The sequence below is a fragment of the Ruditapes philippinarum genome, unplaced genomic scaffold (genome assembly GCF_026571515.1).
Source record: "Ruditapes philippinarum isolate M1 unplaced genomic scaffold, ASM2657151v2 ctg1362_1_1_1_1, whole genome shotgun sequence".
Lineage (NCBI taxonomy): Eukaryota > Metazoa > Mollusca > Bivalvia > Venerida > Veneridae > Ruditapes > Ruditapes philippinarum.
This window is the reverse complement of record NW_026859423.1, coordinates 189,838-215,878: the sequence shown is the minus strand read 5'-3', so window position 1 is coordinate 215,878 and position 26,041 is coordinate 189,838. Positions and strand designations below refer to the sequence as shown.

The window sequence follows — 26,041 nt, the reverse complement described above, 5'->3', positions numbered from 1 at the left end:
AATCTGTGATATATTTCTGCCATCTGTGAAAGAAGCAGTTTATAAAATTCCAGACATACTAATAACTGGTTTTATCTATTAAATTTAGAAGAAGAAAAAAAGAAAGAGTGAAATATCTCCAAATAAGCATTTGTGTAAGTTTTAGTAAACTACTGATAATCATTTAAGAACCATTTCATGAAACAAAAACCTTTGTTCAGGACTTTTATAAAAACATACACTTTTCATGCAATTTCAAAATAGATTTTCATGGGTTATCAGGACTTTAATGAATCTTTATAAACTTTTTACATTGTTGGTATAACAATCACCAAGCACTATGGGTTGTATCAACCTTGTTAACTAGGCCACATACCGAGTAAAAATCTTTATAACTTTTTGTATATAAATCATGACACATCCATGTGTGTGAGATAAAAATAGATTGCAGTTCCTTGAAAATATGTTCAATTCACGTGAAATAATGAAATAGAATAAAATCAAATAAAAAGAATTCTGTAAATCATTTTATGTGTTCCGACCAGTATCAACAACAACAAGATGATATATTTACAATTTTAATCATAAATAAGTAAACATGCTATTATTTTGAATTTAACATTCAACATTTTTTCAAAGTTACTAAACACATGTAAAATGTGGATTTCTTTGCATTTGATTCTTAATGTTGATCCTGGTCCTGTCAATAAACACTTGAGTTTTTTTTTAACAAATAAATGGTTTAAACAAATTGTAAAGAAAAACTAGAACTCCGCGAGTCGGATGTGTCGCCTTGTGAACAATATAGTTTAGGAGAAATGGCCAGGACAAAAATGATATTTGAAAATCAACAAAGGGCAATAGCTCAAAAAAAAAGAAATGCAGAGCAGCAGTTTCTATGCATTGCACTTCTCAGTATCAATAAGATCTATCATCCTACTAAGTTTCAAGTCAAAAGCTTTTATAATTTATGAGAAATGGCCTGGACAATAATAAAGTTTGAAAATTAACAAGGGCAATAACTCAAAAAATAAGAAATGCAGAGTACCAGTTCTTGTGCACTGCACTTCTCCTTAATGAGATCTATCATCCTATGAAGTTTCAAGTCCATAGCTTTTATACTTGAGGAGAAATGGCCCGGACAAAAATAAAGTATGAAAATTAACAAAGGGCAATAACTCAAAAAATAAGAAATGCAGAGTACCAGTTCTTGTGCACTGCACTTCTTCTTAATGAGATCTATCATCCTATGAAGTTTCAAGTCCATAGATTTGATACTTTAGGAGAAATGGCCCGGACAAAAATTAAGTATGAAAATTAACAAAGGGCAATAACTCAAAAAATAAGAAGTGCAGAGTACCGGTTCTTGTGCACTGCACTTCAGGTCATTGTAAGAAGCATGCATACCAAGTTTGAAGTCAAAACGACTTATAATGACTGACTTATGCTCCGGACAAGCTTAAGGGGACGCCGACGCCGACACCGACAACGACGCCGACACCGCCGACAAAAGTGACACCTATATGTCGCCTTTTTCAAGGCGACACAAAAAGTTAAGTTTTCCTTTCTTTAATTTCTATTATAGTTCTGTGTAAACACACGAGTTTTAGAAGAAGAAATTTTTTTTTGTTGGTGTTTTATTGCCTTAAGTTTGCATTTTTGTTACATAGATACTGTGGTCATATGGCTATTTTCCAGCTTTACTCTTAAAGGAAGACCCCAAATGGCCATTCATATATTACTTCAGGCACAAGCAAAACCACCAACTTCCTGTAAGCTAACTGGCCATGGGTAGCTTCCTCATATAAAAGAATCTAAAGTCCTGTGTGGTAATAAATCAATAACAGTCAGGGGCAAGTGATACAAATTTATGACCTTTAACTATCGTGCTAACATAACCATCAATAGAAACTTTAAACCATACATATCTCATAAACCGTCTCAGATTACATGTATTTTGATATGAGCCGCGTCAAGACAAAACCAACATGCGTTTGTGACCAGCATGGATCTAGACCAGCCTGCACATCCGCGCAGTCTGATCAGGATCCATGCTGTTCGCTATCAGTTTCTGTTCTTGTAATAGGGTTGGTAAGTGAACAGCATGGATCCAGACCAGACTGCGCGCTCGCAAACGCATTATGTTGGTTTTGTCGTGACGTGGCTCATATGTCTTTTATCAGTAAAACCTCCATTCTGATCTAATTTGAAACTTCTCACACAAAAAAGTTGAAAATGTAAGACAAAATTCATAGCACGTTATTCGACATGGGACGGAATGTGTTCACATAAATCACAATAGTATGGAAATAAATTATAGTACTATACATATACAACAGTATAATACAATAAAACTAAAAAGGAAATGAAATATTCCATTTATATGTGTTCTGTAAATAAAGGACATGAAAATAAAACTAAAAATATGCTTGCAATTGAACAGAGCTTTCGACTGTTCTTACTGATTTATAGTAAAAACTAAGCTTTTACATACAATGCAATACAATGCTTTGTTTACAAAGGGGAGTAATTCTGACAAAATCAAAGATAGAGAGGTGGGTCTGTAAGAAGTGACCTACAGTTATGGTCTAACCGGAAAATTTTTAGTTAAAAAACCAGTAAAAAACAGTGATTGTGGAGATGATCTTGCAAGCCGAACATCTTCAAGTCCTTTTGTAAGTTTTACAAAGGAGTTAAAAGCAATCAAAATAAATCTTTGCTAGAGTTATGGGTCTTATGATCTAAATTGATAATAAAAAAATGTTTTGATTTTCAGGGTAATATCTACATGTATATGAAGTTGCAACAAACAGCAAAGCAACTTATTGTTACACAGACTAAGATAGTGCATTAACCTGCAAACACAAAATCAAACAGTGTAACTATGAACAAAACTGTATATGCAAATGTTTTTGAAATATGTGATGCTATTTCTCCAATACTTAAGTGACTCAACAAATTTAGAGAGCAAAACACAATGTTATTTCAATATCTAAATAAGAAGAAACACGAAATAGCCATTTGAAGGCCCGTTATGTGTCAGAAATGCTATCATTTTTATTTCTCAAAAACTTTAAATTTTTGGTATCTTGTTACAGTTTCATGAAAAGACACTAACTTGCCATACGGATGAATTATCTTTGCTCCTTTTGTTTTCTTGGCAATTGGTATAATTATAGTGACTTAATATTTTGTATAGAAGTCATAATACTACTTTGTTTACATTTTGCTACCCTTACAACACATTACTGCACATTCAGCGCTACTATTTTCAGCTGTTAAACATCTAACATGCACTTAATCCATTATTAAACATATTTAACATTTGTAAAGAGTGAAACAAATATGGATTTCTGAGACATTATGTCCCTTTAAACAGTGTGAGAAATACCTAAACAAATAGTCACATAAATAGTCAAGTTTCATCCTCTTAAAGCTACTCTCCCACAAAAAACTGTCTCTTGTCTCCTTGTAACGACATAATTTTCTGTAATATATTGTACAGCAATTGATTGCAGGATAAAAAACTTACCAAGCATACACAACCAACGGATCTACTTGCAACCAGTTAATGGGTGTGGTAATAATTTAAGTCAATATTTACAAAATAAAACGTTGCAACGGTTTGAAATTACAGCATCATGAACAAAAACTTTATTTTTATGTTTTTCCTTCGGATAAGGCAAATATTAATATTCTAGTTCTATATAAATGCATGAGTCTGTGAAAATTTTATCTTTTGATGACATTTTATTTAAAAAAATGACCAAACTACAATGTGTGGGATAATAGCTTAAAGATTAAAAATTTTACATGACTGAACTGGTATTATCCTTAATTTGAATATTGGACTTGTCCAATTTTAAATTGGAACTGCCCAATGTCAATCAGAGGGAATTTTATACAAAACACAAACATTAGGTAGAGCAACTGTATAGAGACTGGTTGGAAAAAAATGTATGTGTATGTTGGTTCATGTAGGGGCTAAGACAAGTCATATTCATATATCTGCTAGAGCTCTTAAGAACACTTAATCAGCAAATTGATCAACAAAATCATAGCTCATGGGTTTAAACATGATGTTAAAGGAAACCATAAAAAATTCTACATCAACAAATTCATAGTAGATTCTATTGATATTCATAAACTTTGATCTTAGATAATTCACTATCAGACAAATAAAGCATACAATTTTATTGCTATATTGCTACCTTTATACACATTTAAGCCAGAAAAAAACCCAACAACAACATTTTCATCAACAACATGAAACAGCCATGCAAATAAAGCCAATGTATTGCTGTTTTAAGTACAGACATTTCTACCTTGAATTATCAGTTATTCTTACATAATTAAAATTTTTCTAAGTTTTATTTGTTTCTAAGTTATTCCATACACATGCGGAGTTTAACTTCATCCACATTCAATTTCCAAATCAATCAATCATTCCAATGTTCAGGTTGTCCTTTCATATATACCGGTATAAGGCACATTAATTAAGCACTTCCCAGAGTCCTGACAAGGTAAAACCATCCTTCAGTTTTTCCACGGCAAGTCCAAGTTCCTCTGAATAAACTGGATCCCTGTCTCTGTCTTTATTACCGTCTGCAAAATATGCCTAGAAAACAAAACATAAAAACTCATTAGTCTCATTAACAAGAGCCACCGCTGGGCGAGGGCAACGCCCAACTTTTTTACTTTTCTAAAAGCAAACAAATAAATGGTTTAAACAAATTGTAAAGAAAAAAAAGTTAAGTTTAAGTTTTCCTTTCTTTAATTTCTATAGTTCTGTCTAGTCACACGAGTTTTAGAAGAAGAAATTTTTTTTTTAGACATTTATCCTTGATGGTCAAGGTCATTTATGGATGAAGGTGAAGGTTAGTCTGGTCTATCCAAAGGGTTGTTGTAGCCAAGTATGAAGACAATACACCAAGAACTTTAAAAATTATGATCAACATACAAGTTTGTGGACGGCTACGGCAACACTAACATGACTGTAACAATACCACTACTTTTTTTTAAAAGTCGAGCTAAAAATGACAGAAGAGAAGGGGCACAAAAAGTGATTATTCACTACACCAAGTTTACTACCTGGGGATAAAATTTAGTCCCTTTTTTGTCCTGTAATAAAACCTTTTATGGTTCTGTTACAAAACCTATAACATGTAAAGTAAATTTCTTTACATGGTCAGCTAATGTACACATGTATCCCATCTTAGAGTGATTCAAAGCATGTTAAGCAATTAAACATGCTAATCAAACGTTACATGAGTTAAATGTGTTATAAACATTGTGATATGCAAATTACATAAAACATGGAGTTATTTCATTCAATATTACAATGCTGTAGATAGATTATTACATTAATAGGACAGGGTTATGTTTATTTAAGGGGCTATGATTTATTTTTATCAGTGCTTATTAAACTGACTGTGCAAAAAAAAATAACAGAATAATTTAGCACTTGAATGGTGATATATGATATATGCTGTTTACAGGAACATCAAATTGTATAGGCATAACTGATCATGGAGAAACACAAGTAGAATAAACTTACAGCAAAAGCATCTGTTTGTCCGTCTGTTTCTATTTCAACATCATCCTGAACTCTCTCAATAGTTAATTCATCCAGACCTTGAGGCTATCATAAATAATAAACATGTCAATACTTTGGCAGCTTGTCAAAATTATGTCTATTTTTAGCATTTCTGCTCTGAAAGTCACAATCTAACTAGTTTTTATACTTTTATGCCATTATACATGTAGTATTTTTTGTTAATTAAATACCTGTGTTTGACCAAAACCTAAATATAAATAAAACATAGTGTAAACCAGTCTTGGTGTTAATTAGATTCCTCTTTCTACCACTCTCCTATATTGTTAAATAATTAATCATTTATTTAAATCAATATCAGAACATGATAAAAAAGATCTGACATCAAAGTACACTCACTGTACACTGTGATAAAATCACTCTCCATGTACAATTGTGTGTGAATTGTAACCAGTAAGTTACTACTATTAAGTACGATAGTAATAGTTTCAACTATAATCACATATAGAGATTGTGTATACACCAAATTGGTCTTAAATCATATGTTCATATTGCAACTATCCAGCTTTTATCAGTTGATAAAGAGCCATGCACACTTGTGTACATAACTGTATGTCTCTAGGTAGAACCACTAGTCATCCAAAGCTGGCTAGGTAGATATTTTCTTTAGACATTCCAGAAAAGATTAAAACCTAACCCCACGAAAGGCAATGGTTGTTTAGTTTTGAGTCACACCAACATCATAAAGATCAATTAATTTAATATTAATGTTGCAAGAACTTCTGTTAATGAAAGAATGCAAGTACACCTGAGATGCTGTCATGACAAAACCAACATAATGGGTTTGCGACCAGCATGGATCCAGGCTGGTCGCAAACGCACTATGTTGGTTTTGTCATGGCACGGCTCAAATAACATTCTGTAAGCAGGCAACATACATAGCTTCCTCAAATAAAAGGAGTTCAAAGAACCTAGAAGACAAAAATTTTAACCACTTGGGCCTGGAAGCCAAATGGATAGAATTAATCTCAAAAGGTCCAGTCTTACCCTTTCATCTTCCTCAAACTCTACACCAAACACAGGACAGGTGCTATAGACTTTGTGTAAACTCTGTATTTCCTTATGAACTTGCTGTAATTTCTCAACAGGATCTATCCTGAACCCTAGTACATACCCTCCACTCTGTAACAATAACAACAATGAAATCAGCATAATCATAAAATTGCCCAAACATATAAATATATATATAAACCTTTTTCAATCCAATCTTTTAATTTTGCTCTTTAAGCAATCAACACATTATATGTCAGTCTCAGAGTCTGTCATATAGCTACTTTTAGCTGTCAAGGCTGCTTTGTATATTTTAATAAATGATTTATATCCCATGTAGTACCATGGACCATTTCTGACACAGTTCAATAACTTACTATCATCTGTATAAGACCACAGACCATTACTGACACAGTCAAATAATTTACTATCATCTGTATAAGACTACAGACCATTACTGACACAGTCAAATAATTTACTATCACATGTATAAGACCAAAAACCATTACTGACTCAGTTCAATAACTTACTATCATCTGTATAAGACCACAGACCATTACTGACACAGTCCAATAATTTACTATTATCCACTTAAGACCACAGACCATCAAAAGCAGACAAATGCTTTCCCAACAACTGTGTAGGACTAAAGACCATGACTGACACAATCCAATACTTTGCCAACAACCATAAAAGGTCGCTGACCATTACTGATACAGTCCAATAGTATACTAACATAAAAAGATTGGCCCTCCACAGCATTTTAGAGACCAATATCAGACAGATAAAGGCATGACATTTACCCAGTAAACTAAAACCACTTTGACAAAATTTAATATTAGCTATAAAATTTCAACTTGAAAACATATGCAATCTGCCCAGACATTACTTTAAACAAAAAAATCTGTATAATTAACAAAAAAGCAGTTCTAAAGTCATCACAGTAAAGTCCATTTTACAAAAACAGAGTTAAAAGTGTTAAAAATACCTGTGCTGAACTCTCTACAACCAAAGCCAATCCAAATTTTGAATCTCTGATCTTGATAGTTTTCTGAAATTTAAAATTTAAACTCTTAGACTAATAAATTAATGACTCACCAATGCCATCAGTATAAACCAGGCAAGCCTTAAAGCAGCACACCTCCAGATTCATGCTAAGTTTCATGAAAACTTTAAAAATATATTTGAATGTGAAGTAACCAAAAGGAAGCAATTAACACATTATCAATGGCACTTATAAGCCAAGTAAATTACCAAAAAGTGGTCAAAATATGCATAAATAGCCTTTACTGCGTTAGTAACGCAGTAGAAAAATAGTAGTAAATACTGAAAAATCAGTAATTATTCGCACATTATATGTAAAATATTACTTAAATCTTGAAACCTATTACTTTTTCTTACATCTTAGTACATGTTTCTCAAGTTTGATTTCATTGAAATATTCTGACTCATCTGGAGGTAGCCTTAAGTGCTGTATTGATAGGTTAATTAAACATTTAACTTACAATAACGGAATATATTTGGAAGAGTACACAGCTGAAGAAACCATATTGGATGAGCTGCCAGAAGATTCTAAGTAATATGATTTCTTAAGCTATGTATGAGCTAGTCCAAATATATTCCCGTACTGTACTTTTTAAATGTTTTATGACCTTTATCAAAATTAAGGAAATGCAACTTAATTAATATTTTTAAAGTTTGACATTGCAAGACTCTTGCAAGCCTCTTATAAGAATTCATTTGGTTACTTATGTCATTATAAGCTTTTATCATTGATGTTACATGGAAAAGGCAAAACACACTTGACTGTCCCATATAGGATAGTTATATTGGACCATACAGTGTCCAATATGGGAATAATTATTAGATGGTCAAATGGATCAATTTAAAAGCCATGACGGGTTGTTTACAATTCATATAAAATAAAGGGCAGTCATTGATTATTGTGATATCAATGTTTCTATTCCTAGCAACACATATAATTGATATATAGCATTGTACAAGCAAAATTTGTTTCAGCAGATAAAAGTATTCAAAACATTTGAGATTTAGTATGCACTGGTCCACTTAAAATCTTGACACCTTGGAAAGGAAAACAACAGTAAAAAAAAACAACACTTTTAACAGCATAACGTCAGTTGACAATTGCTAGTTATTAGGTGTTAAAGATGTGAAAACAAATTGACACATTTATCTTTATCTAAAAGTTTGGTGGGAATTATTGCCATGGTGTTTTGTACATAACAAACCATGAGGATTCTACTTATAAAGAAACTGCACCCAACAAAGCAGTTTAAATTCTTACACTAATTTAACTATGGAATTAATTATCCTATATATAGACCAAGTGAATTATGAGCAGGACCTTCCTTTGAAAATAGTTCTTGCTCTGATATATTTATATCTGTAGAAATACGTTATTTCAAAATTTGTATCAAACAAAGTCATTGTTTGCTGATTAATGAATTAGAAAGACACAATGCTTAGATAAAGTGATTATTTTTGACACAACAGTTTTCAGACATAACTTATTTTTCAAAATATATCTTATATCTGTCATGTTTTTAATGCAAGGATGTTGAAAAATTGAGTCAACTACTAGGTGAATTAAGGCAAATATTACTTTCTCACTAAAATATTGTAATCTACAGTAGTATCCACTATCCAAAGTTAAAGACAAAATTCATTGAGGTCCAAGTTTATTTAAATTTACAACTTTAACCACCTAGCAAAGGACTGACAGGAGGTATCTAACATAGGAAAATGTTTAGCACTGATTCACAACAACGCTGCTTTATATCCGAGAAATACTCACCATTTGAAGGTAGGGTATACTGACATTAAAAGATTCATTGATATTAGCATGCCAGACCAAACGAACATTAGTGATGAAATAAGTCCCCAGATTTCCCTGAAAAATAAAAGAAAATATACTAAAGGCTTATAACACAGTACAGAATCAAACACCATTCCTGTGTTTTACACAGAGCAGTAAAATAAAATCCTTTCTTTTCTGTCACATACTTAATTAAATACACTGAGGTATGCTATTTTTTGACTTTCAATTGTTAAAATAAGTATATTTAATTAATAAATGCTGTTCATTTAAGATGCATTAGACTAAAAAAAACAAAATTATTGTCAGTGTGCGTTTATTTCCAGTCAGGGACAACATTACTAGTATTTTGTTTACATGAAACCTATCTGTAAGTATTGAAACAATCCTTCAGCCAACGTTACTTCTTTTTATTTACATCATACATTATGACCAGTTAAGACCTTTGACCAAAGAATTAGGTACAAAAAATAATGTATAATAATGAGTATATTATATAAATGAAACATTCTTCTCTAAGTATAAATGTTTCTGAAAAATAAAGTCCAAATGGTAATGACAGTCACAAACATATAAGAACCATACAAAAGGCCCTGGATCGCTCACCTGAGAAATAGGTCAAAAGATTTAAATGAAGCCCCTTTCACCCCAGAAGATTTAATAGCGAAAATTAAAACATCGCAAAAAAGTACAGGATTTACAGTGCATATAAGGAAAATCAATGACCTCCTGGGCTAGGGCCAATTTTGAACCTAGGGGTAAAAGCAATGGATGCTCTTCTAACAGCACATTTGCTCATGACTATTTCGAGTGATAACTCTCTTAAATTTCTTTTAACTATGTAATGTAGATTTATGGTTATTTAACAAAGCACTTCCTCTTACTAGTCTCAATAATGAGGTATCATTGATATATACTCTGGAGTCTGGACAAGTATATTATCAAGCTTTTTTAGTATTATTAAGAGACATAATTTAAAAAATTAGCAAGGTTAAATAACAGTTCTTGTTACTGCATTTCCTCTCACTAGTCTTTTTCACTGTGTGAAGTTTTAATCAAATCCATTCAATAATTGTCAAATTATTCTCTTGACCACAGTGTGATGGACATACAGAAAAGATGGCCACAACTAGTATACAATGCTCTCCCTTCAGGGGGAATGATGGAATCATTACTTATCTACATGTAATTACTTTAACGTAAATGCTAAAAGTTATTATTGATTTGTTCATCAGAAAGTGACACAAGATGATTCAGACTGATTTACATCATATGATGTAAACATAATACGTCATTAGGATGTAGATATTCACAAGAATGAGGCATTTAATAATTTTGATAATAAACCTGACGTAGCTGAAAAACTGTCAAAACCTGTTAAAACAGGATTGTCAACGTAGACAATTTATATGATCAATGGACTTTGTTCCCTATAGCAACAGTTGTAACTGTAGTTCATTCACATACTGATGGGCAGTTACTTAAAGTCTCATTTAGCCCCAAAAAGCTCTTATTTCTAATACTTGTTGTCCAATTTCATTTTCTATAATGCTACTCATTCTAGGCCATATAGATGAACCATCTTTCCCTTTTTGGACATAAGTAAAGTTACTGTGAATTAGTATTTTGTATAATAGACAAAATATCACTTTTTCATAGTTTTGCAACTTTTATGACATACTATTTCACATGCAATTGGGCTACAAATAATAAACATCTCCATTACCAAATTACAGAACACAGACTTGCCTTTTTTCAGAGCAAAAATCATATTAATTTAATTAATTTAGCCTAATTTGCCTGTAACTAGAGTTCCTGGAATCTGTACTATATCAACTGCTTTCATACACAAATAACTGTCAACTTCTCAACATTAAAGTGTATAATGTTCAATGTAATTCATAAAATTTTTAAACCATTAATTATATTGTTTTCATAATCATTTGTTTGATTCTTGAATCAGCAGTTACATAGAATGCCCTGTCCCTGTTATTTAACACACATGTATATTGCATGTTAACAAAATAAAATGTTCCATCACAAATTATTATGCTGTCTTCAATAGGGTTTTAACTGTTTAGCAGTGATTCTGTGCATGTCTTTAGAAAAATATACAAACATATTTCTTTCATACACGTAATATTGAAGTTTTCTTTTTTAAAATTCAAAAAATTTCTGAAGCAGATATATACATGTAGCTTTGAAAAATTTTATGATGTGAAAGTGAGGGGAGTTAGATGGATGCAACTTTGAAAATGGTTCTTGACGAAATTGTTATTGACAAATGTGATGTGCAATGCCTTGAAACTTGAATTCTAGGTCAGTTCACCCTACAAAGCTTATCACACAGGTTCATTCCTACAGGACTTTTCATAATCAATTTTTAAAGCTGGTCACCATTGCATTTATGTTAATTTGCATGAAAATATCATGTTCAAAAAGAGACATTGTCAAGTGTACAATTATTTAAGTCAATTTTATGAAATGAGGCCCCATTTGGGTATTCAGGTTAAGCTCCCTGTAACAGGTATCACATAATATCATAATTGATAATCAAACACATCAAAAAACTGTTTGTTGGACAAGGCCATTTGGCAAGTTAAGAGTTAACACTGAAAACAATATAAGGGTTTAAATGCGACTCCATTACAAAAAAGTCATATCATGTACTAACCTGATCACTGGATAGATTCCATACACCACTAACTTTATCATAGACTTGTTCTTGTGGTAATAATCTAAGTTGTTTATTCTGTATAAGTGCACCTCTCAGCTTTAAATCTCTGTACAGTTTAGATGTTTCATACGCCCTGAAATCATTAACATATGGCATGATAACACAATACTACATGTATTACCATAAAAATCTTATAAATCACAATGTCAACGCATTTCCCCTACATCATCATGCTGTACTTATTTGTCTGAATTTGAATTATTCAATAACTCTTTTAGTGAAGCTTTTTTTAAATGTCAAACAAATTACATTTAGTGGTGGCATGACCAGTGGTCAAGGCTTTGGCTAAAAATTCTAAATTGCCAAATCTGCCCCCAAATTTTAAACCCCCTCTTTTAAAGGGACAATTTTGTTTCCCACAAAAAATTTTATTTCCATTTTCATTTTTGGTTTCCCAGAGAAGGGGATTTGAAAGTTTTGCCCGTAACTCATAGTTTTCAAAAAATTTTTGTTAAAATAAATTTGTATAAACCAAACAAACAACATTTGTAATTTAAAATTTTAATTTTAATACTTTTTCAAAAGTTCCCGGGAAAACAATGTAACCCTAAAAACTTTTTTTCCTTAAAGGGATTAGTAAATAAATATTCCCATGAACTTTATATCAAATTTATAAAATATTTTGTTCAAAAATTTTATATAAATTTAGACAAACAGAAAAGGATATGGTTTGATGGTCGGTTTGGAGAAGGGTTTACCGTAGTGAGAAAGTGATTTGGCAAACCTTTAGCTTTATATTTATTTATCCCGCTTTTTATAATGTTTTCTAGAATGAGAAATGGCTTAAAATAGCATCTATATGCAGTTTGTTTTGCGCTAAACGTGATGTCATCATGTACTAATATGACAGGAGACAGATAATTTTAATCCCAGCAAGGCTTATCCACTGAGATAATAGACAGTGGTGGATAAAATACTTATAACAAAATTTCATCAATTCTAAATGTGTAAAGAAACAAAACAAAAAACAAAAAAAACGAACAATTTTAAAAATAAAGAACAAAAAAACAAATAAAAACAAACACAACCAAACACAAATAATAAAACCATATAAAAGCCACAAAGAATACAAACAAGACAAAAAAAACAAAACAAAAAAAAAAGAAAAAAAAATACCAATCAGTAAAGTATGAACAAAAGCATATTGATATACTGATTTGATTTGTATATTATTTCAGTTGAGATATCATTTGTTTATGGGTTGAAGGTTTCCATCACAACTCTTCTTGCATCAAATGGAGCACTTTGTTCTTCTTGTTTTTTTTATCGTATGGTGAAAATTATACCAATGTTTAAAAAAACAAACCCCAAAAAAACCCCCAATTTTAAAATTTAAAAATTTTCCTTATTCAAAACAAAATTTTTATTAAAATGCATTTTTGTATATTTTTTTGCTAAAAATGTGATAAACAGAAAGGGTTTTCCATGGGACACTAAACCCCCCACACGCCACGTTCGGGTCAATTTTAAATAACTCTAGGTCTATTTTGGAAAAATGTGCCCACAAGTTTAAAACTAAAAATCAACAAAGACCTATAATTCTGTTTAAATTTGTATCAAAAAATTCCTTCCTTTATACCATCTACACATTAAGGGTTGTTAATCCCTTGGAAAAGTTCAGCAAAATCTGCCATCCCGGTTTTAAGAGGATTTGCGTTCAACAAAAATTCTACATAGTAATTAATGAAAAAAATCAACAAAGGCATAATTTCTGTTAAATTTGGTTGCAGCAAAAATTCCTCTCTTTACTGCCAATCAACACATTAAGTGTTGTTCATGCCCTGAAGTTTAAGTCAAAAATCTGCATCTATTTTGGTTTAAGAGGTAGTGAGTATTGCCACAAAATTTCTACATAGGTATATAGTGAAAAAAGTCAACAAAGGCCATAATTTCTTTTAAATTTTGGGTCGCAGGCAAAAATTTCCTCCTTTACTACCATCTACAACATTAAGGTTGTTCATCCCTGTAAGTTAGAGCAAAATCTGCCATCCGTTTGGGTTTAAGAGGAGTTGCGTTCACAAAATTTCTAAATCATAGTATCATAGTGAAAAAAATCAACAAAGGGCTCATAATTCTTTAAATTTTGGTCGCAGCAAAAATTCCTTCCTTTACTACCATCTACACATTAAGGTTGTTCATGTCCCTGTAAAGTTTAAGCAAAATCGCCATCCGTTTAAGAGGAGTTGCGTTCACAAAATTTCTACATAAGCTAGCTGAAAAAAAATTCAACAAGGGCCATAATTCTGTTAAATTTTGTTGCAGCAAAAAATTCCTTCCTTTACTGCCAATCAACACATTAAGGTGTTCATCCCTGGAAGTTTAAGCAAAATTTCTGCCATCCGTTTTAAGAGGAGTTGCATTCACAAAATTTCTACATAGTATATAGTGAAAAAAAGCAACAAAGGCCAAATTTTTCTCGTTAAATTTGGTCGCAGCAAAAATCCTTCCTTTACTACCATCTACACATTAAGGTTGTTCATCCCTGGTAAGTCTTTAGCAGCAAAATCTGCCATTCCGTTTAAGAAGGAGTTTTGTTCACAAAAAATTTCTACATAGTATATAGTGAAAAAAATCAACAAAGGGCCATAATCCGTTAAAAATTTGGTCGCACAAAAATTCCTTCCTTTTAACTACCAAATCTACACTTAAGTTGTTCATCCTTAATTTAACAAAATATCTGACTTTAATTTTAAAAAGAGGATTCGTTCCAAGCATTTTCGGGGACGTACGGAAACGGACGGACGGACTGACAGACTGACGGACCTGCGGACGGACGGAAAGGCAACGCCTATTATGCTCCCACATTGTGGGGGCAATAAAAATAAGATGTTTACTTGGCCAATGTTAAAACAACAAGACCAAATGCCCAAAATTTTAAGACAATTTTGGATGGAATATTTTCGCGTTGGGGTGGACTAACAGTTTCGGAAACTAACCAGTAATTACCAAATTTTCTCTGCAATTGAGGCCTACTAATCCACATTTCCATGGTTTTATCAGTGTAAAAGACAAATTGCCATTAAATCAATAACCCCAGAATTTTAACCCTGTTAAAGAGAAAAAAACTTCATCTCACTAAGGAAATCAAACCCATGTTTGTTAGAAAAACAAATCCAAAATGCACTCCATAATCAAGTTAACGGAAACTGACTTCTATGCTGATTAAATACTGAATGGATTTTATTAAATCAAAACAAAAAATAAACTAAAATTTAAAATTTTTGAGCCAGTCACAAAACAAAACCCACATAAGTGCGTTTGCCGACCAAGCATGGACCAAAACCAAAGCCCTGCCATCCCCGCAGACTGTACCGCGAATGCTCAGGAGCTGGTCTGATCACGGATCCCAATGCTGTTCGCTTCCAAACCTTTACAAAGTAGAGAAACGATAGCAAACAGCAATGGATCCTGCCAACTGGCGCGAAATGTTCAAGGCTGGTCTGGATCCATGCTGGTCGCAAACCCATTATGTTGGTTTTGTCATGACGCGGCTCATTTATCAAATAGATAGTGTTACAAACCTATGAACAGATATCACAGTGGTGAACAATCTCGGTGAACCAGGTATCTAAAACAGATAAAAAAGTAAAGTTTTTATTTTATCATTTTCTCCCATCAATTGTATTTTTCCTCTTAAATTGTTTTAATCATTACAGAAAATTTCTTTCATGAATATGTTGAATATTTTTCTTTTTCTCTCTGGAAATCAGCTTTAACAAATCTGTATTTTAAGACTATGATACCTTTAACCTCACATAAAACAAAACAAAAATTGTGCTTTAAAAAACTTACGAGATTTGTAAAGATGAACTCAAATCTTGTGTTGTTACATTTTGTCAAAACGTACAGAGCTTCTGTGGTACCACGTAATTTCTGAAAAACAATCAAAATTTTAATATCTATTACAAAAATAAATAAATTAACTATCATTTAAATAAAGTAAAATGGTTTGATTTTGAAACATGACTTTATATATAATCAAATCAAATTATATGCAATCAAATTTACATCATTAATAAAAAAAAATACATACAGTGTAAACTTGTTTTGCATTAGAACACATATGTAATTAAGAACTTATAATTTACCCAAACCAACAAAATAGGTTTCAATTAATCAAAACTTTGTTTTCTGTTAAATCTGCATTAAAGTGGAAAGGTTTGCACCTTTTCGATATTTTTTTAAATATTTATAAAAACAATAGGTGTATCATTTGGATATTCTTTTAAAAGTTGTTTGAAAAAAAAACACACAAAAAAAAACAATGTTTATATAGTTCTAAATGATTTAGAGTGAACATTTTTATGATAAAGAACAACATTTTTGTTGGTTCACCAATTAACTTATTTAGTGTCCACTTATAAAGATAATATAGTTGAATTCAAATGTATTTTCACTTGCCAGTATATCCATTGAATTTCTTTCTGAGGTTTTGTTGTTTGTAGTTACACTAAAATTTTCTTTCAACATAAATTATTCATTGTTATAACAGACCCTTTCCATTATTAGGATCAATTTTCACTTTAAAAAGTTAGAGTTGACTCAGAAGATTGTTGCTCACTTATTGACCAAATACTGATAAATGCACGTTGTATATTATCCCCAAATGACTAAATTTTTTTGTTAAAATGTTTTCCCAATAAAAATCCTAGGGCCCTGAAAAATTAAAAAAATAAAATAAAAGCCGCCCCCCACAAAACCAACATAGGGGTTTTGCAACCAAAACTTTAGATCCGCCCAAGACTGCGAAATCCAGAATTTTGTTTCAGGATCTGCTGTGGCCTATCATTTTCCTCAACTTGAAAAGGGGTTTTTTAACAGAGGGACCCTGATCAGCCGCAGGGAGCGCGGGGCTGGCTGGACCCCTTTGCCGGTCCAACCCTTTATGTTGGTTTTGTATGGAGGGCCCTAAAAATAAAAAAATTTTTAACGTCAAAAATTTCCCTTCTTTATTTAAACAGAAATGGAATATGGAATTTTATAAAAGGACTTTATCTCCTGCATTAAAAAAAGTAGTGTTTGTTCAATGATTCAAATATTCACTTTCAGGCCATAATTCTTAGGAAACAAACATTCTAACAACACAGATTAATAATTATCATAACCTTTCTGATAAGACTTTAGAGTTTCTATGTAGATGTTTTACCAGTGCATGTTGAAGGACAATGTTATACTTCTTAAATGAACTATCATAATCTTACACTACTATCTCAAATAGAATTATTCAAACACTCCTTCAGATGAATTTATTCATTTAGATTTACTATGAAGAGTTAGGTTTAAACTACATTACTGACATTAATACTGTAAAAGCTGTTTTGTGACTATTCAGCATTGCATATGGAAAAACACATCAGGTGTACGTCTTGGTATTTTTTTTCTGGCACAAAAACCAGCACCTGAGTAGAACCACAGACCTCAAGGAAGCTAGGTGAGTAGCTTCCTCACATTAAAGAATTAACAGTGATAAAAATTACTTAACATTTTATATGAGGCAGAAGGAGAATACTTACAAAGATTTACCCTGGGCATGTTGAGGGAATGCCAAATCAACCTCAAATTTTGTTAAAATTTTAGTTCCCCCGGGTAAACAAAAAAAATAAATAAGAAATTTTTTTCTAAATAAATTTCACTCAAAAGGAATTGCTGGCCATGTCGGTTCAAACCCGTCGGGGGAAACCCATTTTTTCCCTTGGGGCAAAAAAATTTCCCTTTCTGATTGCTTAGTAAAGGGTTGTTTCCAAAAAGGTTTTGTAGGATGTCAAAAAAGCTTTTTGCTTCCAAAACAAATTTTAAACTAAAACAAATTTAAATAAATTTTAAAAATTCCCTACAAATTAGTTTTTATATTTCATAAAATACAGTCTTTTCCAAGAAAAGAAATATGTTTTGTTCATATAAAAAGATTAATTTTCCTGTATTTTACACATTTTTATTAATAAATCATGTCATAAATGTGTATTGTCCAATTTGTTCTTATATTCATATATCTTTTCCAACAACATACCCAATTACAAACCTTGTGCTAAGTTTAATTATCTGTAAAATATAATTCTTTTTGTTTTGTTAAGATTTTCTTAATGTGTTGTATAGATTGTAGTGTACAATATATGGAAAATTACTTAAGTGTCTTATTGTGATGTTTTTAATCACTTTCGTTAATTGCATTTACCAGTATACAACTTGACAAAATCAATGTGAGTCATAAAGCAAAACAGAATAATATACCTAATGTGCAATATTCTTTTCATATCTATTTCGTAAGTTAACAAAAGTTAGAAACAGAAAACACAACAAGTCTGACATATTTAAGATTTAATTCTTACAAATTTGGGTTAGATATCTTGCCCTTGCTCAAAAGGATTTACAATTAAAAAAAAAAAACTTTTATAGGTATACATGAAGGCCAAGGTTTATCATGTTTGTCTATTTTGATCCTAAGACATTCAATTCTGTATATATTACAGGAACTCAAAAGGGGTTTCTTAACATTACGAGGCTGGAAATGTTTTTTCAAGATTTTTATATCATTTGATGCAGGTCTGGATAAATTACATATGTGCAAAATTTCAGATCATTCACTTACTCCATTATTCCAAAAAAAACTTATATGTGTGCAAAATGATGTAAAAAGATAGCAGCCTTTACATGCTTAAACTTGAAGCAGGCTAAAAATAGCACTTAATACTGATTTTGAATTAAATTCATAGGCCGTAATTTTCTTTACTATCTTTCTCATATTTTTATATTTGAGAGTCCCAGTTGATTTATGTGACAAATTTTATATTTTAGGCTTTTGAATCTCCATGGAGTTCATTTAAATCACAGTAATCAACAGTTTTATGCATTATACCTCTTTCTCCATTGTTGCCTTTAGTATCTTCAACAGCATCCATCTTATCTATCAACTTTTCACCTGGTCGCATTTTCATCTGACTATTGAAAAGAAAATAAAGGCAATTGTCTCTGAACTTAAAAACAGAAAAATATGATCAATTTCTGTTCTTAAAAGTAAACAAAAATGTCATTTTTATTCACACATGTACAAATTATGTCATACATGTACACAGAAAAACACAAAATAAATTACTAGCAGATTTCAGTCAGAGCTTAGACAAAAAAATTTGTGTCAACCAAAACGTGTCTAAGAACAGTGAAAATAAAATATGAAAACCTACTGAATTTAAAATAACACAGAGGAATACAACAAAATCATTGACTCATAAAACAAATGTGTCAAAAAGTATGGCAACCAAATTGAAGCAATCAAAAAACTGTTTTATTTTTTATAAGTAAAACATTTTACATTAATCAAAAATACTCTATATTTTAAAATTTCATTCAATCATTTATTTATTTGTTTATATGTTAAAGTATGTTTTTTATTACAATTTTGAGGTGGGGCAAATCATCGCTAAAATAGAACAATCATGTCAGTTGGGCTAATGTTACAGAGTGAGAAAAACATGCAGCCTGACCTGGCCTTGAACACAGGGCCCTTGGCATACCATTCCATGGATCTACATACTGAGCTACATGTCTGCTAGCTGGAATCAGCCCAACAAATTGTGCACCAGGGCTTTTATTTATATATATTTGTCCTTCATAAAGACCGATAATTGTTACTAATATCAGTTTGTAAAATACAATGAAGGTTGGTCTTCCAGTCGAAATACCAAGACTACATGTCTGCAAGCTTACATGTGCACTACACTCTATTAAACTTTACAGGTGAACAGTTCACAACCATGACAATTTGCAATCTATTATTAGTTCTGGCTTCCATAACTTTATATGTGGCTTTCATTTGTAGTTGCGCAGCAACATATCTCTAGCAGTATCTGTAGCAGATACAATAAAACAAGTTTACTTTCTCTTTAGCTGTCAGGTTATATGTCACGTACACATATTCTCCATAATTGATAAGTATTCTTTATGGTGACAATTATTTCTAATCTGTCACAGGGTGAGAAAAATGTGCAGCCTGACCGGGACTCGAACCCGGGACCCTCGGAATACCGTTCCGCGGCTCTACCGACTGAGCTGTCCGGCCGCTTACACATTTTCTTCCCTAATTAGTGAACAGTTCTGAACCGTGACATACTTCCCTGCTATATTGAAATTCGTCCTCGAATTTCACAGAGCTACAGAGCAATGTAAATTAAACTCTAAGCTATATCAGTCACGATCCCCCGTTGGGCGCCAAATGTCACAGGGTGAGAAAAATTAGACGCCTGACCGGGACTCGAACCCGGGACCCTCGGAATACCGTTCTGCGGCTCTACCGACTGAGCTATCTGGCCGCTTACACATTTTCTCCCCTAATTAGTGAACAGTTCTGAACCATGACAAATCTATAAATGTATAGTAATTGAAGAATCTGTCACGGTTCAGAACTGTTTAATATTTTGCAGAGAAGATGTGTAAGCAGATCAGTCGGTACAGCCTCTGTACCGTATTCCGAGGGTCCTGGGTTCGAGTCACGGTCAGGAACACATTTATCTCATTGTGACATTTGGCACCTAACGGGGGACGGCGACTGAATATAGCTCAGAATCTAGGGGAGGAGATGTGTATGCGGCCAGATAGCTCAGTCGGTAGAGCTGCGGTACGGTATTTCAAGGGTACAGGGCTCGAGTCCCGGTCAGGCTGCCCATTTTTCTTACCCTGTCAGGCTGTGACAAATCTAACAGTTTCTATTTTTGACGAGCCGTGATTTATCAGTTTATGTTCCTGTGACTGCAAAAGAATAGAAAATTAAAATTCTAATAACTTACTTAGGGTTTATGTCAAACCTGACATCCCTGTCTTCCCAAAGACCTTCTGATGTCATTTTTGTTCTAAAATTACTTTCTGTCAAAAAATGTTTTCCTTAGCAATGGCCGCTTACAACATATTTTAAAGCAGATCTCACGATCAAGAATTTTTACGGCGACACCGTAAATTTGCAAATTTCACACAATTTCGCGAAATTGCAAATTCGTGGCAAGCACATTTAAGAGGTTTAAAGGTTGCTAGGTAAGAGAAAATTCGTTATGTCAAATGAAAGTATAAGAATTTATGCCATAGTTTCAAGAAATCTGTCCATATAGTGATGACAATGTAAAATTTTTAGTAAATGACAAAACGTTAATCAACTTTTAGGCTTAAGCAGTGTCAAGTATATCGTACTCCCCGCGGGTACCGCGTCCTTGCCAATTCCGATGTAATCAGAAAATTTGTTTCTTTACACATTGAATGCCACCAAATACTGTTTCCACCATTAAAGTGAAAGTGCTGCTTTTTGTGAATTTGGATAGAATTAGAAATTGTTAGAATTTTTTTCATTTCAAATAAATTCTGTCATTGATAGGAAAATCCAAAACTGCCGGTGTGTGTTAAAAATACTTCTTTATTTTACCCCATATTTAACGGTTAAACTTATAATTTCATGTTCCGACAAGTGAAGGTCATCTGCTGAAACTGTAGTGACATCTTATTCTGTTACAAAAAATTATACTGAATCCAAAAAGGGCCATCAATTAACATACCATGGTACCATAGTGCTCTCCGTTTAAGCTCCCATTCAAAACATGGCTGACTGACCCTAGATGTTTCTAATTTAAATCATGGAGTTATTTTATTAATGACATAATTATTTTAATGTCAAGATGCGACAACAAAACACAATTCAATAAAATAGTAAATACAAGTTCTTTTTATTTGTACAATTTGCTGGAAATAATAAGAACAGTGGTACCATATCCTAGGGGACCATCCTAAATCAAAAAAGATCATATTAAAAGTTATTTACATATGAATACTTTAATCTTTATGTAAAATTTCTGTACAAGTTGGCTGAAATTCAACAGTTAAAAAAGCTCTTTTACCATCTTGGAAAAGCACAACCTTCTGTAAAACTGAATTGGCCTCTTAAAATAAACTCTGGAATTCTACTTTTTATTTAAGCCAAGGAAGTGATTGTTACATGACTATCACATGTCATTGAAGTACACTGTAGGATGCAGCTACCTAGAGCTGTCATTGATGCAAGGAAGCCTTTTTTCCTCTATTTTGTGAAAATACCACTTGGGAAATTTGTGTTGTAAAATTTCCCAATTTGGGAAAAAAGTTATCATGAAAAATGCCAATTTGGGAAAATATGCTATCATTCAAGATGTTACAATTGTTAAAATAAACATGATAAATCTACTTAAATCTTACTTAAACTGTTCAGCTTTTTCTGTCATATCAAAAATACAAGGACAGGCTAGAATGTGTATATGTACAAATGTAAAACTGATATCAATTAAAAATCCTGTTTTTATTTCGATAATTATCAATTTTTTGAAATGTGTATCAATTATTGATCGACAGAAAAATATCAACGTTACATCGATATTGTTTCTATCGATGACAGCTCTACAGGTACCTGCTCAAAGTTTATTGTTAAACACAGCAATGCTTAGCTGCAGCTTTTTCTCACAATTTCTCCATCCACAGCTGCCTGTGAGAGACTTTTCTCAAATGAATCTTGTCAAAAGTCCTGTTAGAACTCGCTTTACCCACAAAAACCTGCAGAATCAAATGAGAATTGTTGTCTCTGGTCCATATTTCTCCGAGTTTGAAGAATGGGTTAAGCCCATGCTATTTAAAGTGTAATTGTGAAATCCGTAGGTTGGGAAGACATTGCAACAATTCATGATTCGAAATCTGTTAGCTACAAATTGTCCTGTTACCATACGAAATACCTTCCTAGGATATTGTACTCCCCTAGCAGTATATTGCATACATAAGAATATTGATGATAATGATATTGATTCAACAACAATCTTAATTTTGTTTCAGATATGGCTGATTTTCACAAGCCTGGTGTAGCGAGGCTAAAGCCAGAGTAAGCTATTTTTATAATTTTTAATTGAAGTTTGTCCTCAATAAGTTTACCTACCTGATTAATGAGTATTGTACATGTCACATGCTTTACAAAGTAACAAATGAAATACCACCCTGTTTAAATAATATATCTATGCTATGTGTCAGTTGTTAAAGGGTGTGACATTAATGAAATTTACATAATAATGATTATTGTGTACTTTGTTTTGTCACCTGATGTAATAATATAAACATTATATGGCATATTTAGGGGGAATGATCAAGCTTGCTGACTTAAAACCACTGTCCCTTCAATCTGTGGGTAGGAATCCTTCAGGGGACTTTGAATTCTTTCCTTCCATATAAAGAAGCTGTCCTGTTTAGTTAACAGAAGTTCTATGGTTTTACCCGGGTACATGCATATGCTTGAAAATAGGGGCGTGGATCGTCGGGTAAGTGACGATCCGATCTGATCCATGATTCAGCACATGCAATTCACAAATCGAACCACAAATCTTTTGTTATCAAGACACCAAAAAAAACATGAACATTAGTTCTGAAAACATGTTAATTTTTCTTAAAACAATACTAAACATTAATTTAATTATTCATTAAACATATATGCAATGCAAATATAAACTAGGTTGAAAACAAGTCTCCCCAATATAAAATTCCACCAGCAAAATTTACTTTCAATGAAAATGAGGAAAAAGCAGTTTGTAAAACATGCCATGGCAAATTGACTTATATAGAGGGGGTACAACAAACTTGCCTAATCACATGAAAAGACCAGTATTTCCAAAAATTGGAAGTAAATTTTGCTGGTGGGATTTTTATATTGGCGCGACTCCTTTTCAGCCAATACATGTAATGTCACACTGACGTATTAACTTGCGTTTAGCAAATTGTGGATTCCTAGAAATAAAACAGTCTTCAATAGATTTCACGTCATTATAGATCTATACATAGCGACTAAAATATTTAAAAACAAGTGCTCAATAAAGATAAAGTGATTCCTTTTTCGAAACTAATGACTTCCTAGCTCAGCATCATGGTATACATGTTTGTTTAGTTCCTGTCTTTATTTAGGTAAACGTCGCATAATTCATACACAAATTGATTTTTTTTTTGACATTTAAAGTGTAAAAAAAGAACGAATGTATAATAAACAAATAAGATCACAATCCACGATATCTGGACTGACGAATATTCATACTCGATTTTTCATTTTGATTCGTGATTATCCGAGTACTCGAATACTCGCCCCAGCCCTACTTGAAAAGCTGGAAAGTGTATATGACTTTAACAGTGTGCTTAAAACAGTTAAAAGAAAAAACTACATAGACATACATTTATATTTGATTATCAAGAATCTGCTCAAAATATTTGAGAAAACATCTTGACTTTGTTTCTTCAGGTTTGTTCTGGCAGATTACAGGCCGAAGATTGACACAGAATATCTGTCCCAGGAAACCAAAGATGAGATGGCAGAGTTGGACAAAGATAAGGAAGCTGGAGATGAACCACAAGCAAAACGCATAAAATTAAAGGTATTTATAATGTCCTGTATATGTGGTCAACATTAGAAAGGTCACAGTGTCAGATGTGGAATTCATTGTAAGGTCAAAGGGTCGAATAAAACAATCGTAAAATTGCAAAATGCAGGTAATTAATGAAAAAAATTAAGCAGTTTCTCTTTTAAAAAAAAATTTCAAGGGCTTAAATTGTAAATATTCATTAATTGATGGTAATACTGCTTGAAGACCTTGTTAAATACATGTTATTTTTATTATTATTATTACCTAATGCCTTCTTTAAAAACTAATTCCTTATTTACAACTGTTTAATAGAACCGCTGAAATCCTATGCATCCACAGTGATGAAATGTACTGTTGACCGGTTCGTTCTCTGGCAACAGTTCCAAATGTCATTCCTGATACTTCATGGTAACAGTTTTGACTGTTCCACAAATATCCATGAAATAACTGTATACTTAATGATTCAATGAAATACATTGAACATGTTAAGTAAAGTATAATATATTTCAGGGTAGAAACAAAAAGAGACCAATCGTTGGCAAGAAGAGATTGCCGGCAGACAAGCTATGCCCTGCTATTGTCCAAGAAAGAGATTGTCAGTTTGGTGAGAAGTGCAAATTTAACCATGATCTTAAAAAATATCTAGATGAAAAACCACCTGATTTGGGAGAAGAATGCTATCTGTTTGAAACATATGGTAAATGCCCCTGTGGTGTTACATGCAGATATGCAAAACCACATCTTGATAAGGATTTTAAGAATATCACTAAACCAGGACTGGAAACTATGGAGAAAAAGACGGACACTGTATCTAACGTACTGACCAAGGATCTACAGCATTTACTTTGGAAGAGGAAATATGACTTCTCAAAAACAGATGCAGTCCTAGAGAAGTTATGTCCCTCAGCAAATCATCAAAAGAAACTTGCAGAATCCTACTTGAAAAAACAGGAAACCAAGAAGGCAGAGTCTGAAATTGCAGCAGAAAGGTCCGAGAATACTGAACCTGAAAACAAAAATGCTGCCTCAAGTCAGGTGGAAAATGGAAGTAATGACAGTAATATACAAGTTATTAACAGTAAGCTTGATATTCCTCCAGCTCCAATTAAAAAGGTACCTATACTTTTGTTTATATACAGTTATGCTTGATTTACTGTATACTTCTATTCAGGTCCAAGATTTCGATAGGTTATATGGCTAAGTATAAATGGTTGAAAGCATGACACTTGGTAAAGGTAATATAGTGAACATATTGATTAAAAATTTATGATATTTCTATAGATACTGCACATTTGCCACAGTTGTTTTTTAGCTCGACTATTCAATAAGAATAAGTAGAGCTATTGTAGTCACCCGAGCGTCGGCGTCTGCGTCGGCGTAACCACTTATGTTAAAGTTTGTAATAGTTCAAATATTTTCAAAGTCCATTGATGTATGGCTTTGAAACTTTACACACTTGTTCACCATCATGACCCCAACCTGTAGACAGGAGGAGG

The 26,041-nt window shown here is 32.4% G+C and overlaps 2 protein-coding genes across 2 annotated transcripts in view; one reads left to right on the top strand and one right to left on the bottom strand.

Annotated features, from left to right (window-relative positions):
• Positions 1-544: 544 nt before the first annotated feature.
• Positions 545-21,068, bottom strand: LOC132756456 (Bardet-Biedl syndrome 5 protein-like). The gene is made up of 11 exons (XM_060747529.1): positions 20,934-21,068; positions 18,994-19,092; positions 17,670-17,719; positions 15,949-16,079; positions 15,678-15,724; positions 12,094-12,229; positions 9,399-9,494; positions 7,572-7,634; positions 6,581-6,715; positions 5,537-5,620; positions 545-4,597 (listed from the first exon to the last, which is right to left on the bottom strand). Exons 1-11 carry the CDS (start codon positions 20,987-20,989, stop codon positions 4,472-4,474), a joined length of 1,023 nt encoding a protein of 340 aa, XP_060603512.1. The 5' UTR covers positions 20,990-21,068; the 3' UTR covers positions 545-4,471.
• A 17-nt stretch (positions 21,069-21,085) lies between these two features.
• Positions 21,086-26,041, top strand: part of LOC132756472 (tRNA-dihydrouridine(47) synthase [NAD(P)(+)]-like) — a 28,159-nt gene continuing 23,203 nt past the window's right edge. Inside the window, exons 1-4 of the mRNA XM_060747552.1 lie at positions 21,086-21,174; positions 22,984-23,029; positions 24,425-24,557; positions 25,056-25,688. Coding sequence (XP_060603535.1) covers positions 22,986-23,029; positions 24,425-24,557; positions 25,056-25,688 — 810 coding nt within the window. The 5' untranslated portion in view covers positions 21,086-21,174; positions 22,984-22,985. The remainder of the gene's footprint in view (positions 21,175-22,983; positions 23,030-24,424; positions 24,558-25,055; positions 25,689-26,041) is intronic.